The 16,003-nt window shown below is 41.8% G+C and overlaps 1 protein-coding gene across 1 annotated transcript; it reads left to right on the top strand.

The window, feature by feature from the left end:
• Positions 1–10,955: 10,955 nt before the first annotated feature.
• LOC111817838 (galectin-5-like) lies at positions 10,956–15,662 on the top strand. The gene is made up of 6 exons (XM_023719846.1): positions 10,956–10,991; positions 11,144–11,230; positions 12,127–12,153; positions 12,901–12,989; positions 13,093–13,255; positions 15,275–15,662. Exons 1-6 carry the CDS (start codon positions 10,956–10,958, stop codon positions 15,419–15,421), a joined length of 549 nt encoding a protein of 182 aa, XP_023575614.1. The 3' UTR covers positions 15,422–15,662.
• Positions 15,663–16,003: the final 341 nt, after the last annotated feature.

The following is a 16,003-nucleotide window of genomic DNA, read 5'->3' as shown; positions in this document are numbered from 1 at the left end:
TAACTTCTCGTGATCTACCAAGATCAACTAAATCTCCTCAGGATTTATCTTGGAACCACGTACAGCACCTGTCACTTCTGTGTCAGCCCTCTGGACGAGTCATGGCCATCGTTTGACCAAGTTGCTTTTTCTGAAAGCTTGGGAGATTTTTCTCTCCTGGTCACTCTCTCTCCTTGTGATACATACTATACATGAAGAATCACATTTCTCTGTGATCTCACCATCTGTTTGATTAGAAGACAAGGGAATCCACCAAGTTATAGACTGTCACAGCAGATGTTCTCTTATGTCCTGGGTCCTTATTGACCTCAGAGGGCCAGGGCCAATATATTGGCTATTCTCTCAGCTGATCCATATTTCTAATTTTGAGTCTGCAAACCTTAGTTGTTGAGCATCCCGATGACAAGGTTAATGACATTACCTTGTAGTAGAAGCAGGGAACTTAATTATGAAATAGAAAGTATAGCCAGCGAACTGTTGTTTTTTATGAACCATAGATATTCTACCAGTTGAATCCACCCAGAATGTTAACAGACCACAGTTATGTAGTTTCACAAAGAAAAATTGGAATAAAAACCATAAATACTAGTGTCGCATAACAAGCATGATGACAATTTTGAAACACATTTAAATCTTCATCTTTGAATACAATAACCTCTGTAATGAATCATTACTACTTAATATATAAAAAGTTTATACCTAATTTGTGGCCCTTGGATAGGATGTCATTGAAGAAGTATGTAAGGTTGTCTGGGTTTCTCAATATCTAACTATCTCTAAATGTAGTGGCAATACATAGCATACACATTAAATAAGGTTTTGTTAAAATATTATTACTTGACTGATGACCTCATGTTGGCTTCACATGAGCCTCTTATTACAAATAGCTGGGCTATAAGAGAAAGGCAGATATCTATCACTATAAACAATCCCAGTTTCACAGTGTTAGAATACTGTACATTTGGAAGGCTTGAATACATTTAGTACCCCATCAGATTAGGAATAACAAATGATCATTATTTTGTTTATTGATTTAGTTTTGTATCAGTAGCATCTTTTAATCAGAAAATCTTATTCTCTTATTTTTTAAAAGTTGAACTTTTGAGCATGACCAATGTAAATGTGTCATAACAATATATGCTTAATAACATTTATTAGGGTGTCTCCAACAAGGCTATCATGATCACTGGGCCTTCTGATTAGTAAACAAAGCCTGGGGTGGTGATTTTTCCCAGGCAGCTGCTCCATCATTCACCAAAGGGAGACATGACCAGTGATGTTCCGAGCCCAAAGAGTCCCCATTTATTTACTTCAACAAATTTCTAATGAACTATGAGAAAATTAATTTTGATATATTGACCAGCTGGCAACTCAGGTGGAAGCATGTTTTTTAAATGTATAAACCAAATTAAATTATGTATATATTGTCCAAAAATGAAAGAGAAAAGAAAAATGAGAACAAAATTGTTGAGCTCAGATTTTAAAAAGCTGTTCAGAGACTGAACAACAGACAAACTATACAGACAAGCTGTTTACAATAAAAGTGAACTTAAAAATATTTTCCCAAATTGAATTATATATATTTTTAGAATTGTTTAAATTTATAATTATAAAAAGATCAGTTCAGAAGTTTATGTTTGTAAGTCAGTTAGCAAAGATTTCTGAAAAGAATTTACAAAAATTAAAAACCTTTTTTATACTTTGCATCTAGACATACCCTCAAAGCCTCATGTCACTGGGGCAGCTTCTAGAGTTTGGAATTAATTCATGATCCAATACTTGGATTATGGATGTGAGTCTCCACCCAGCCTGGGGCAGAGAGCCTGAATGCAGTGTAGGGAGGGGAGAGAGGCTTGCTCACTGCCTCAGCTGCTTCTCCTCCCTTTGCTCTTTGCCATTTTACACCACCATGAAAGGTTGTCCTGTGCCATGTGTCACTCTGCCTTGGAGCCAACTGAGCATGGACTGAAACCTCCACTAACTGTGAGTCAAATAAACCTTTCCTAGTTAATGTTGGGTATCGGGTATTTGTCCCACCAATGAGAGAAAAGTAATTAGATAAAAGACACCTTTTATCTAACTTAGGCCCAGTCATGTTTGGTTAATGATAAATCTGACATCGAGGGTCTTCCCAAGTAATGGGTCTAAGTAATGGTGGGTTTGGAGCCTAAGTCCAATACTCTATTCCTGAAACAGGTGTTATACATAGGACACAGGCAGAATAGCCATTAATACAATCAAATAATTTCAGGGTTTGGTGGTAGATGGCCTTTAAGATATGCAAGTCCTTGAGGGCAAGCCTTATCACACAGGCTCATCCTTTGGAAGGCTTGGATTCACAGAGCCATCAAATGGCACTATCCTCAGGGTGACTCCTGTCTCCTGCCATGGTCATACATCCCTGGATGGCAGCCACTTCATAGATACATCACCTATTACGATACAAGCATAACTTCTTCCCTGTGTTATTAGCTGACCTGGTCTTTCCCTTTCCCTGTGTTGACATCCTTCCAAAGCAGTCAAGCCTTATGTTAGGCATCATCATGAGATGTTGACTGGTGAAGCTGTGCAAGGCTCAATTTATTGTTTACAGCTGGATTTTAAAAGTTTTGAATAGAGCCGGCCAAATAGCTCAAAGGATTAAAGTGCCTGCCAGCAGGCCCAGGGCCTGGGGGTTCCATCTTGGGTCCTGCCCCCGGGGTATGCTGAGAGGGCAATTGAGCCTGGGCCTGGTGATGCGTGCCTGTAATCCCAGCACTTGGGAGGCTGTAAACAGGATAATCACTATGAGTCTGATCTAGTAGTGAGACCCTGAATATCCTGTAGACCCTTCCCTAAAATACAGAAAAATAATAATAAAAAAAGGTTTCAGTAAAAGTGGCTAAATCTAATTGTGTTTGTAGGGATTATGGTATTCTTTCTTTTTCTTTCTGGAATTGAACTCTAAGAGATAGGTGTGGTCTTTCTACAATCACTTATCCTTGAGAATTCTTAGGGATTCCTCCAATGTGTTTAACATGCCATCATTGAAAATTATTACAATGGCTTATTAATATATAAAGGCACATTGTCAGTCTTTATGGTGCATCAAAAATCCATAGAAGCAAATGCTGGTAAGCAATGTTGTTGAACATGACCTTTTTTTCCTCCTTTGAGGCAAATTGCACTATTTAAGTGAGAATACTTAATAATAGATACATGACTGTGTTATATTTTATCAGAGGAAGAATTACGTATAACATTCATTTGCTCAAGTCATTATACATTAAGCCTCTGAGGTTACTGCTTTTTTGCATCACAGACCTAGGAACCTTTTGACAAATAGGACAGGAGATGACAAATTGTCTTGCTTGAGACCTGGCTAATTGAAAATTTTTGGTGAAAGCCATACTATTTTGGTGATGATTTGAATAAGACTGTATAATTTCATCAAATGGACTACAAAAGCTGATCAACAAATCAGCCTGCTGATTCCCATATGTTAAAAGTCTAAATTTTCTGATCAAGGAGATTATGGGGCCACAGAGGAATGTGATCGATGACATAGAGTGTGCCTAAGGAGAGTCACATGGAAAGAAAACATTCTCTCAGGCTTTCACAGAGAGCAAATTGGTCAAGCAATGGCCGAGACTCATCCACATGGTTCACACTGACAAAGGATCTACAAACTGCAGTACAGGGTTTCAGGGTAAATCCTGACTGGACTTGAATGACCTTATTAGATACAAAAGTTACATTTCTTGTTATATAGGTCTTGCTTTATCTTGGTCTTAACCATGCAACAGAAAAGTATAAAAAATGAGGTATAAAAAGTAAAGCCACAGTGATATGCTAAGCTGTAAAAGGCTTAAGACAAGAACTTCTGACATTGGCAGTCTTGCGGATAACCCACTAGTATTATGGACTAGTGGACTATATTGGAATATTTTGCTAAATTCATGCACCTACAATATTTAAATGACAATGGAATACCCTTCTCTGACAAAACTAAACAAAAAGGATACAAATAAAGGATCATTTTGTATCTGTATACTCAAAATAGTTGGGATAGATATACAGCTGCATTCTCTTAATTCAATGAATAGATTTGCTCTAATAGTGTTTTTGGACAGGATATCATGTCTGCATCTTGTACAATGAATAACCACTGAGACAACTATATGCAATGTATTTATTATTGAAGCTGTCCTACTACTCGGCTTTGAAACTGTCTCAATGCTATTTGTTTCTCAATAAAATTATTTTAAAATAAATAAACAAACAAACAAATAAATAAATAAATAAATAAATCCAGGTTAATTAGAATGAGACATTCTGTGACCTATAGAAAAGGGTGCTGTTTGGCTGTGAATTGCCTTTTGTAGCCTGAGAAAGAAATTAGAGGCAGAACTAAAGTTGACTATAGGGGGTCAACTTACTCATAACTCTCTGAGTAAGGTAGACTGTAAAAGCCTATTCACTAATTGTCCTAGTAGGTGTAGAGTTACTTTGTTGTTGTTGTTGTTTTGTTTTGTTTTTTGTGAAACTGGGGATTGAACTCAGGTCCTTGTGCTTGCCAGGCAAGCACTTATTTCACTGAGCCATCTCCCTGGCCCCTAAAGTTACATTTTTGTATGACAAAATTTCCTGTAATTTCAGACCTCCTGCTGAATGTCCTCTAGTCTCTATTTCCTGTTCATAGCCCTTACTCCCAATGGCAGCCTCATGATTGATGAATGGTCAGGAAAATGGACTATTGCTTCAAAAATAAGTTCAAATTTAGTAATTTTTGGAATAATATGTGAGTGCTTGAGAAAAATTGAAAGATATGATCACTAGGAAAATGATTATCAGTTGGTCTATAAAATCTTCAAATTCTACTTGACAACATATAACTTGTTGTATCAGTGTCAAATATTAGTTTAAATCAATAGGCAATAAGGCTGAAGCAGGATCAATATCAAAGAGTTGTTTGGATTTTTGTCCTTGCCATAGTGACAACCTTGTCTACTTGTTCTAAATGTAATTGCAGGGTTTTGATTAGCCAATTAGAAAGTTAAAGCTACTCAATAGGATAGGCGCGTTTATTGTAGAATTGTCCTATGAGACCTCTGGGAGAATGAGAAGTGTTTGACGTGTAAAGAAGGGGATAATTTGCATTTATTCTAAAATCTTGATGCTGATGTAACAGTTTTTCAACCAAAGTTAGCTCCTTTCAGCCTCAGTACATAAGCTACAAGGGGTGAGAATAGCTGGCTCTCCCAGTGAGGTATTATATAAACGTTTTAATTGATAGAGGGCAACACCCAATTTTGTCTCCTGATACCACTTAAAAATCATTTAGTTTTTAAATGATTTTGACAAACCTGCAACTTTTGTGACCTCACTGCCCTGTTGGTCACTAGTGTTCCCAGGTCAATAAGAAGCAATGGACAGCTGTACCTTGTCTGGGCAATGCAGAAGCCAAAGGATATTAAATCTCATTTTGTCTCTGCAAACATGTCATATAGTTGTTTATTAATTAGAGAAGCCAGTAAGGTATCATCCATATGATAACTCAATGTATTATATAAATAAAAGGATATTTTATAGATGCTTCCTATTGTATATCCATATACCAGAAAGACATGTCATAATGCACTATATAAACAGAAGGATGTATCATATATCCCTCCAATCGTATGTCCATATAACACAAATATATAGCATAATGAATTACATAAGCATCTCATCTGGATAATCACATGAAATACACTAGGCACAATAATTATTTCTTTTAATTTTATGTCAATGTTCTCCAGTTCAAGATCAACTGTTCCCTCAGGTGGTGGACCTGCGACTCTTGTGGGAATTGGAATAGGGTTGTTCTCCCTGGTAAGAGTGACTCTGTAAACTTCAGGGAGATCTAATCCTGCACTTTGTATTGTTTCCCTGCTGTAAGACTTTATATCTTTCCAGTGAACTACCTTTGAGGTTATTGTTGGATCTGCTGGTGTGTTTGCTTTGGATTAAACTAACCTATAGTCTGACTCAAAAGCTATGTTTTCTCTCTTGTTCGGCCAGTCCAAGGAATGGCCCTTGTCTCTACATTTTAGCAAAGGTGTACCATCCTTATGGGTTTTACATTGACAATGTATAGCCAAATGTGTCCCTTGTAGGGCTTTCAGACACAGTTGTTGAGTGGGACCAGATATCTCCATGCCCGAGTCATTGTTCCCTTGACATGCTGGAGCTGCAGCACATGTCCCATTAGATTCAGCAAGAAATGTACAATTTTTTCTACTATGTCTGATTTTTCCACAATTAACACATTTTATGTTGCCTCCTCCTGCATTATTAAAACCAGCCTCAGCCTGGCCCTTCATGCTTGTCATATATGATTCGGTCGCAATATCCCGACAAGCAGAATATACATTGTCAGATTGTTGGTTGAGTTTACTTGCTTGCAGTCTCAATCAGCATTTGTGTATGCCTACTTTAGAATTAGAATGTCTTCAGCTTTATATTGAACCATCCTTGCATCCCTGGGATGAATCCTCCCTGGTCATGGTGTATAATCTTCTTGATGGTTTGCTGTATTCCATTTGCTAGGATTTTATTGAGGATTTTTACATCTATGTTCATGAGGGAAATTGTCCTGTAGTTCTCTTTTTCATTTGCATCTTTCTCTGGGTTTGGTATCAGTATAATACTTGCCTCCAGGAATGATTTTGGGAGGATTGCTTCCCTTTCAGTTTCACTGAAGATTTTGAGGAGTATAGGGATTATATCTTATGTAAATTTCTTATAGAATTTGGCTGTGAATACATGAAGACCTGGACTTTTCTTTGTCAGTGGAATTTTGATTGCATTTCATATTTAATTGACTGCTACTGGGTTATTGAGCGTTCTTATATCTTCTTGATTCAATTTTGGTAATTTGTACCTTTCTAAGAATCTTTCATTTTCTTCTGTGTCTGCTATTCTGTGAGGGTAAAGATTCTCAAAGTAGATATTGATGATCTTCTGGATTTCCACTGGGTCAGTGCTAATGTCACCTTTTTCATTCCTTATTGCTTGTATTTGAGTTTTTTCTATCTCTTCTTGATGAGGATAGCTAGGGGCTTATCAGTTTTATTTAATGTTTCAAAGAGCCAGCCTTTTGATTCATTAATTCTTTGAATTGCTTTCTTTGTCTCAATTGAATTAATTTCTGCTCTGATCTTTGTGATTTCTTCCTGACTTTGGGCTTTGTGTTGTTTTGCTCTTACTTTTCTAGATGTTTGAAGGGCAGCATTAGGGTGTTTATTTGTTCCCGTTCTGTTTTCCTAATGTGTGACAGCTATAAATTTGCCTCTCAGAACTCCTTTCATCACATCCCATAAATTTTGATATATTGTGCTTGGATTTTCATTGAAGTGTAGATATTGTTCAATTTCTGGTTTAATTTCATCTGTGACCCATTCATTGCTGGGGAGGGTGTTGTTTAATTTCCATGTATTTATGGGTTTGTTTTTGTTTCTTTTGTCATTTATTTCCAGTTTCATTGCACTGTGGTCTGATAATATGAATGGGATAATTTCTGTTTTCTTGCATATACTTAAGCATGACCTATGGACTAGTATGTGATCTATTTTAGAAAATGACCCATGTGCAGCTGAAAAAAAAATGTGTATTGAGCTTTGATTGGGCGAAACACTCTGCATATGTCCACTGAGTCCATTTGTTCTAAGTTCTGGTTCAGTTCTGCTACTTCTTTCTAATTTTTTGTCTGGTTGACCTATTTTTTTGGGATAAGAGGGTGTTAAGGTCTCCTGTTAAGACTGTGGTAGTGGACATTAGATTTTCCATTTCCATTAAGATTTGTCTTACGTAGTTGGGTGCTCCTGTGTTTGCTGCATACATATTTATGAGTGTTACCTCTTCCTCTTGTATTTTTTTTCCTAACCAGAATATAGTGACCTTTATTTAGCTTGATCATTCTTGGTTTGATGTTGAGACTGTCTGAGAACAAGATTGCTACACCTATTTTTTTTCTGAGGTGCTGAGGCATGTAGTATTATTTTCCATCCTTGGCTTTCAGCCTATGAATTTCTTTATGATTAAGTGTGTTTCTTTATACAGCATATTGTTAGATTTTGCTTCTTAATCTACTGTGCCAGTCTATTTCTTTGAATTGGTGAATTGAGTCTATTTACATTGATGATTATAATTGAGATGTATTGACTGATGATTGACATGTTACCAGCTGTGGTTTACTCCTTTTTTCTCCTGTCTTTAATTGTTTGCCCTATTTGCTGGTTTCTTTGTATTCTCATTCATAGAGTTCTGATCATTTTGGTCCCTCTCTAGATCATCTTTTAGTAGTCTGTGTATGGTTGGCTTTGTCATTATGAAATTCTTTAGTTATTCTTTGTCATGGAAGTATTTCATTTCTCCATCCAACTTGAGAAGAGAGTTTTGAAGGGTATAGTAGTCTGGGTTGGAATTTATTTTCATAGCAGACTTGAAGTGCTCTGCTTCATGCTCTTCTTGACTTCATGATTTGTGAAGAGAAGTCTGCCATTATCCTGATGGGTTTTCCTTTAAATGTGATCTCTTTCTTTTCTCTATCATCTTTTAGTATATTGTTCTAGGGCTGGATTTCTGAGATCTTGAGTATTATATGTCTCAGTGTGTTTTTAATTGGGTTGATGTTATTTGGAGTTCTATATCCTTCAGTGACCTGAATGTCAGATTTTTCCCCTATATTTGGGAAGTTTTCTGCTATTATTTCTGCCCATATTCTTTATATATCATTTATATTGACTTCTTCTTTCTCATTGATGCCTATTAATATCATGTTCTTCACCTTTGCATCATCTTATAGATGTTGAATTGAGTAAAGGGATCCTTATGGCATTGAAAGGTGTGTAATAATGACTGCAGGGGTTTCCCCTGCTCTGGAACAATTGCCTATGCCCATGTTAGTAAATCTGCCAATTGTGAATATAGCTCATGAGGACCTTGGGGTTGACCTCAGCATGAATCCCAAAGGAGCACATATTGTCCTATCCCAGAAAACATCTCCTCTTTTATTTCTACAGCTGAAACAACCAGCTACTTCAGTGAGGGATGTTCTGTTTCTATGAGCCTGCTGCAAAACAAGACCTTTAAACTGTACATCAAAGATTGAGCTGGAGACAGGCATGTCTGTGCCACATGTGTGATATCATTGGTGTCAAGTGACACATAATCAGAGCATTCTGTAGAGCTCCTGCTGTAATGAGCTCTGCATTCCATTAATAACAAACATTTGTTTTAAGATTTTTGAGTTTCTGAATTTCAAAAGGCCTATGAGATATGAGCTCCTCATTACAATTATTTTGCTGAGTTCCAACTGGGAAGCGAGTAGGAGTGCCAGGGATTTCTCCTTTTATAGCTGCTGGTTTCTCCTTTGAAAGCTGTTGGTTTCTGGCCAGAGCTGCCTGGGATGCTCCTGTGCAAGGCTCCTGTTTCTGCCCAAGGTCCTGGGCGGCCTTTGGTTTCCACTGTGTCTGAGTCAGAGGGTTTGGGCTTGTTTTGGTTTCTTTCGGTTTGACTTTGATTTTTTTCTTTTACAAAATTTTTCTTTATTTAGGTAAGATCAATGCCATATTTTGAATTTCAGCTAGCAGCACGAATGCAGGCACAGAGACCAGTGGGAGAGGGAGGCACATGGGAGGCCTACATTAGGAGGTTTTGACTAAGAGCTCTGCAATGGACTCAACCCTGAAAGAACCAGGCTCAGAGTTGAAAATGCCAAGGGAAAATGATTCTTCCTGTACTCTGGGCCCTTTAAAGATATTTTTCAACTCTTTACATATTTGGTTACAACTTATGACATTTTTGTAAGGTCTTTTTTGGCAGATGAGCCCCTAAGTGTTTAAGCAAAACCTGTAGCATCTCTATTTCTCTGCTCCACAGTTAAAAGTTTTGGGCGCTTTTTACTCTCAGATAAAAATGGTTGCACACAGCAGTAAGAATCACCCATGCTCCTTGTGGAATGCTTGTCTTCCTTTTTCTCCAGCATCTCTGGGGAAGCTTTATTCCTGAGAAGTCCTTGTCCATCTCATGTAGTTTTAACTCTAGGGAGACTTATTCAAGTCAGGCTAAAAAGAAAAGTGCAAAGGTTAAATGTCCCTCTTCAGGTGCCAGTAATCCCATTCACAGTAGCCCATAGTTATTGCGGACTAATCAGGTCCCCCATCCCCAGAACAGTGTATGGAAAAGACTAAATCAAAAGAGGCAAATGGAATGATTTCAGGGCTCCAGGAGGATGAAATTTCCCTCAAAGAATGCAAGATTCTCTCAGAGTTAAGAGAAGAGATTCTGTGGGCCTCCCTTGTTTATTTAGGTATCAGAAGAAGTGAGGGGAATACTCAAGAATGGCAGAGCCATTCAGGGACTTCTCAAAGCAAGGCATTAAGTTAATCCATGCAGGAGTGAGAGGTGTGCTATTGTCTTCATGTAGTTGAGGGTGGATCCAGGTGTCCCTGGCTGCGACCATGTCTTATCATTTGGTGCTGCTGACTTCACCTGCCATTACAGGGCTCAGCATAGAGGTTTACTTACTCGGAGTCCACTAAGCATTTTCAGAAGAGAAGCCTAGGTCTTGGAAAGTCTTACATGCAACCATGGCAAACTAATCAGTTATTTTAGTCCTACTTTGTACTAGTCACCCTCAGAAACTGACTGTCCCACCTCTCTCTTACAAGGGCTGTTGTGATTACATGGGACCCAACTGGACCTCAGTGAGGTGACCTGGGATCCATCTCACCAGCCTCAGATCTTTCTCTTCATCCACCTGCAGACCCATTTGCTATTATGGTCACATTCACAAGTTCCAGAGATTGGCTCAGAGCATTGGTATTTCAGAACTTGTGGCCCTTGAGTCAAGGGTGTGATTCTGGCTTCAGTGACTTACAGCATGGAGTTGGTGAAATTCAGGTGATGGCATCCAGGGACAGAGCAGGAAGATGGAGAAAACTTACTATGACAACCACGGCTACCTGGTGAAACTTTGGGCTGAGCTCTCCAAACATCATTCACACATAGGCACCCCCTACAGAAAGAGTGTGTATACGTGTGTGTACATGTGTATGTGCATGTGTGTGTGTGCCTCTCATACACCCACATTAAATTTTGTGGTGTCTCTTTTTCACAGGAACGTGAACCTGAACCTGAGCCTGAGCCTGAGCCTGAACCTGAACCTGAACCTGAACCTGAACCTGAACCTGAACCCGAAACCGCTGTGAGTGATGTGTGGGAGTTGGCAGGAGATTTCATTGGAATGATGGGTGTGTGGTAGTTGGAAGCTGGTGCTGTCCTATTACTTGCATAATTCAACCTGTTGAAAGGCTTTGGTCTTTGCTTGGTGATAGAACAAGTGCCTGAAAGATTCTCAAGATGATGCCCAGTTGACCTCCCCCACCCTGTCAAGAAGAGAAATAACAGACACCCTAAGTTCACTTGCATCCTGAGGCTTTGGGAAGAGTCTTCACAGTTTCCTTCACAGCTACTTAAGGGGCCTGCATGCAGTGTCCCAGATCCCTGTCTCTGTCACCAAAGCCACTGTCTTCTTGGTTTGGGGTTGTAGCTCAGAGTAAAGTGATTATTGGGTTTTGCATATTGAACACCACAGAAAGTACAAATGGAAGAGGAAAAGCCACCATGTGCTTGCTTCTGTTGTCCAATTTCATGCTGAGTGTCCCTCCTCTCCCGCAGAAAGACCTTTGTGATTACAAGGGACTCACTGTGCCTCAGGGTGGCCACCTCAGGCCCATCTCTCCAGCCTCAGATTCATCACTTAATCACCTCTTGTAGTGAGGGTCACATTTATGGGTTTCAGGGATCAGATCAGAGTGTGGATGTCTCCATCTTTTGGGGGCTGAGGATCAAGTGGGTCATTCTGGCTTCAGTGCCTTCCTTTTCACACAGAAAAGAAGAAAGATAAGTTATGGCATCCAGGGATAGGTCAGGAAGATCTAGAAAGATTGCTATGACAACCAAGGTTACCAGGAGAAACCCAGTGATAAACCCTGTTGACCTCATTCATGTAGGAGCACCCATTCCACAATGAGTGTGTTTGTGTGTGTGAGTGGGAGGTATAACAGTCCCACATTAAATTTTTTGATATCTTTTTCACAGGCTCCTGAAGCAACACCTCTACCTTACGTAAGTGGTGCATGTGTGGCAGTTGGAGGGTTCATGTGGAATGGCGGGTTGGTCAGTGAGTGTCAGCTGGCGATGATCCTCTGACTTTCATAACTTTTTAGTTTTTATTTTTAGGACAGGATCTATAGGGTCTGCAGTGTCTATAGGGTCTCACTAGGTAGATTGGACTCATAGTGACTCACCTGTTTTCAGCCACCCAAGCAAAGGGATTACAAGTGCACATTACCACGCCCAATCTCAATCTCAATCTCAGCACCCCAAAGGGGCGTGGCCAGCACAGGATGGAGCCCTGGCCCCTGTGCTCTGCCTAAGCAGGCACTTTAGTCTGCTAAGCTATCTGGCTGGCCCTGACTTTCATAATTAAAAAGGATCCATTATGAAGTTGAAATTGTAAAAATATTCATGAAAATTAGAATAATTTTGAAAGGAACTTTCAATTTATTATGGCCCCTTCAGTGTGAGCTAAATGTATGGCCTTCCCTTGTCACCCAGAATGCTTTAGTGCCTGTACAGAGTTTCTTCCATGACAGTGAAGGCTCTCTGCTTTGGGGAGCACAAGGACGTTTTCACTTGGTAGCTAAGGAACCAAGTAATGTTGTACTGGTTTTCTCTAGAAATCATATTACTGGTTTTCTCTAGAAATCATATTATGTCCAAGTCCATAGCAATTGGCCCAGGCCAATTTCTTCCCAGGTGCCCTGCTGCTTTCTGTTGTTACAGCCTGACCTGTTCCTTTCCTCCGAACAGCCGATTCCTTTCTCCACTTCAATGCCAGGTGGGATGAATCCATCCAAGGTGATCACTGTGTCAGGCACTGTGCTCCCCAATGCTGAGAGGTAAGAAAATGCCTCCAGGGCTCTCTGGCTTCTGGAAAAAATGGGAAGGGAGTTGGAGCCACATCTGAGAGATACAGAGAGTTCATGTTTCTTTCCTCCCCAGTTTTGAAATCAACCTGCGTGCTGGGACTGACATCGCCTTTCACTTCAGCCCTCGATTCAGTGAAAGATGTGTGGTCCGAAACTCTCTGATCAAGGGCTCCTGGGGGCCAGAGGAGCGAAGGCTGTCTGGGGACATGCCCTTTGTCCCAGGACAGAGCTTCACGGTAAGATGCTGCACCCCAGAGCTTGAGGGCTTGCTGGGTGCAGGTGGAGAACGGGTGAGAGAGTATGAGGGCACCTTGAAAAGTCTAGGGATTGATGCTTGTGATTTCAGGGTTGTACCAGAGGGAAGAGAGGTGGGTAGCACATTATTATCATGCTGTGATTATTGTCCCGCAAGGAAGAATTGCTATCTTCTCTAAACAGGTAAGCAAACAAAATCACAAGGCAAGTCCTTGTCACATCCTATTTTTGGGACATGGAAATCAAGAATGAAGCACTTTTCATGGATTTTCAGTCACTCAGCAGTCACTTATCAGCTATCTGAGTGGGTGCCCTTCATGCAGGAAATACCCATGTTCAGAGATGCAGCCAGGAAGCAGGAACAACAGGTCCTAGCCACAGGGCTGTCATCTGCTTGGGGAGGATCCAGGAGAGCAAGGCAAGAGCCAGTCAGCACACATCAGGACAGAGGCTCTGGGTTGGAGGGACCCTCACTGTGGGGGCCAATGTGCAGGGGAGGGAGGGGCCTGTGCAGGGCTGCACTGCAAGGTGGAGAGGGAGGGTGAGAGGTGTGCGCAGTGGCCCCAGGCCTTACCACCCCGCCTACACATTCAGGTCACATGCAGAGCTTAGGAAAACAAAACTAGGAACAGCCAGGTGCTGTGGTACCTGGGGCTATAACAGTAGCACTGTAGCAGGTCAAAGCAGGAGAGTCCCAAATTTCAGGTCAGCCCAAGCATTTAAGTGACTTAGGGTGACTGTCTCACGGAGAAAAATTTGAAAATAGAAAAAAGGACATAGCTGAGCATTAAAGCCCTGGGTTTATTCCATGGTACCACACAGAAGGAAAGAAGGAGGGAAGGAAAGAAAAAGGAGGATAGACAAGAAAAGAGAACAGAGAAAGATAAAGAGAACGTGAGAGGAAAGGAGGAATGCAGCAAGGAAACAGAAGGAAGAAAGGAAAGTTGGAAAGAAGAAAGGAAGGAGAAGGCTAGTCAAAAAAAAAAAGAGATTAAGACAAAGAGAAAGCAAGAAGACAGAAGGAATGTAGTAAGAAAAAATGAAGAAAAGAAAGACAAAGAAAAGAAGGAAGGAGTGAAGGAAGGGAAGGAGGGAAGGAGAGAAAGAAGGAAGAAGGACGGAAGGAGGGAGGGAAGGAGGGAAGAATTATACAAGAAGATTGGGCCATGGTGTCTGGGTCTTACCCTAGCAGCGAGACTGTCCCCTGGGCATCCGCTTAGGCAGAAGCTGTGTCCTGGAGGCCTGCACTCTGCACTCTGGGTGGGAAATGCCTGCTGGAGAGCTCTGGGGCTAGGAAGGGGGCTTGGATCTTACTACAGGAAGAAGCCACCGAGGAACAGCAGCAGGGACACTGCCTTCGATTGATAGGCCTCTATGTAACCTCGGGGATGTGCCTTTCAGCCAGGGACAGTTACTGAGTGTTTTTGGGCTCCATTTCCTCATCTCCAAATGGGGTTAAGAATCCTGGGATCTCAGGGAGTTGTGGGAATGGGCCGAGGTAGTCCCTGTACACACTAGGACAGTGCCCTGCGTGTCTGTGATTGAGGTGTGACCAACGCCTTTGGACCCTGACTGCCTCCTGGAGAAGGTCCTGAGCTGGAGAGGACTGGTCAGGGGGCTGCTGCTCCTGTTCCTGCAGAGTACAGGCAGGGACATGGAGGACACATATAGCACCAGTGAGTGTTGCTGCCCCCACGGCCTGAGGAGGCAGTTGGTCTCCTGGATGAGGGCAAGGAAGACTTGGCAGAGGCATTGGGTCCCTGAGGTGCCTGACAGTGACACAGAGGGCAGACATGCAGGCTGGGAGCAGCACTAGGGGCTGGGAACAGCAGGTGCGGAGTTCAAGGGTAGGAGAGCCCAGGATTTTTAGGGAGGAGTGTGTCCTTCAGTGGAGTGGGGGTGACTTGAGGAGGAGGAAAGAGGGGGAAGGAGAGTCTCTGAGCCTTCAGGAAACTAAGGAGTTCCTGCATGGAGTGTGAATGCAAGGCTTCTCTGTCCAGGTGCAAATCATATGTGAAGGCCGCTGCTACAGGGTGGCTGTGGATGACCAGCCCCTGCTGATATACACCCACCGCCTGAAGTACCTGCCAGCCATCGATCACCTGGAAGTAACCGGCGATATTGAGCTTACAGATGTGCAGTGCTAGCTGGGCTCCAGAGCCCAGTGAAGAGCTGGGGACATGGCTGTCTGTGTCTTCTCCCTGTCCTCTGCCCTCCTCCCCCCACCTTCTGAGCCCTGCCATCCTAGCAGGTGGTGCCCTGAGGATTTCCCACCCAGGGGAGCCTCCAGGTCATTCCTCCTGGCAGTGAGGGAGGACTGAGCCTTCCACGCATCATCCCAGGCCCATACCGCATAAGGCCCTCAAACACCTTCCTGTCCTCTGTGCAATCCATGCTAGCCCCGAGCCACAGCTACGCAAGGAAGGGCCCAGGTGCCCTCCACAGCCCCGTTTCTGTGGCCTTCACCTTCTCTCCTGGCTTTGCACCCTGTTGCAACACTGCTCTCCGTTGGGAGGCTGCCTAGTGAGATCCTTCTGGCTTCCACCCCCTGAGCAGAGCTTTCTCAGCACTGGGCACTTCTCTTTCCTATCACTCTTAAAATAAAGAACAAGCAAGCTGTTGTTGGCATACTCTCGTGGGATGACTATGTTAGTACTGTCTAGAGACATAGGACAGCACAAGTTCACTTGGGAAGGAGGGTCCTGTCACCTATACTGATTAATAGGGGC

This window comes from Octodon degus, unplaced genomic scaffold (assembly GCF_000260255.1).
Source record: "Octodon degus isolate 3935 unplaced genomic scaffold, OctDeg1.0 scaffold00072, whole genome shotgun sequence".
Taxonomy (NCBI): Eukaryota; Metazoa; Chordata; class Mammalia; order Rodentia; family Octodontidae; genus Octodon; species Octodon degus.
Note: the sequence above shows the minus strand (reverse complement) of the source record. Positions and strands in the feature narration are given on the sequence as shown.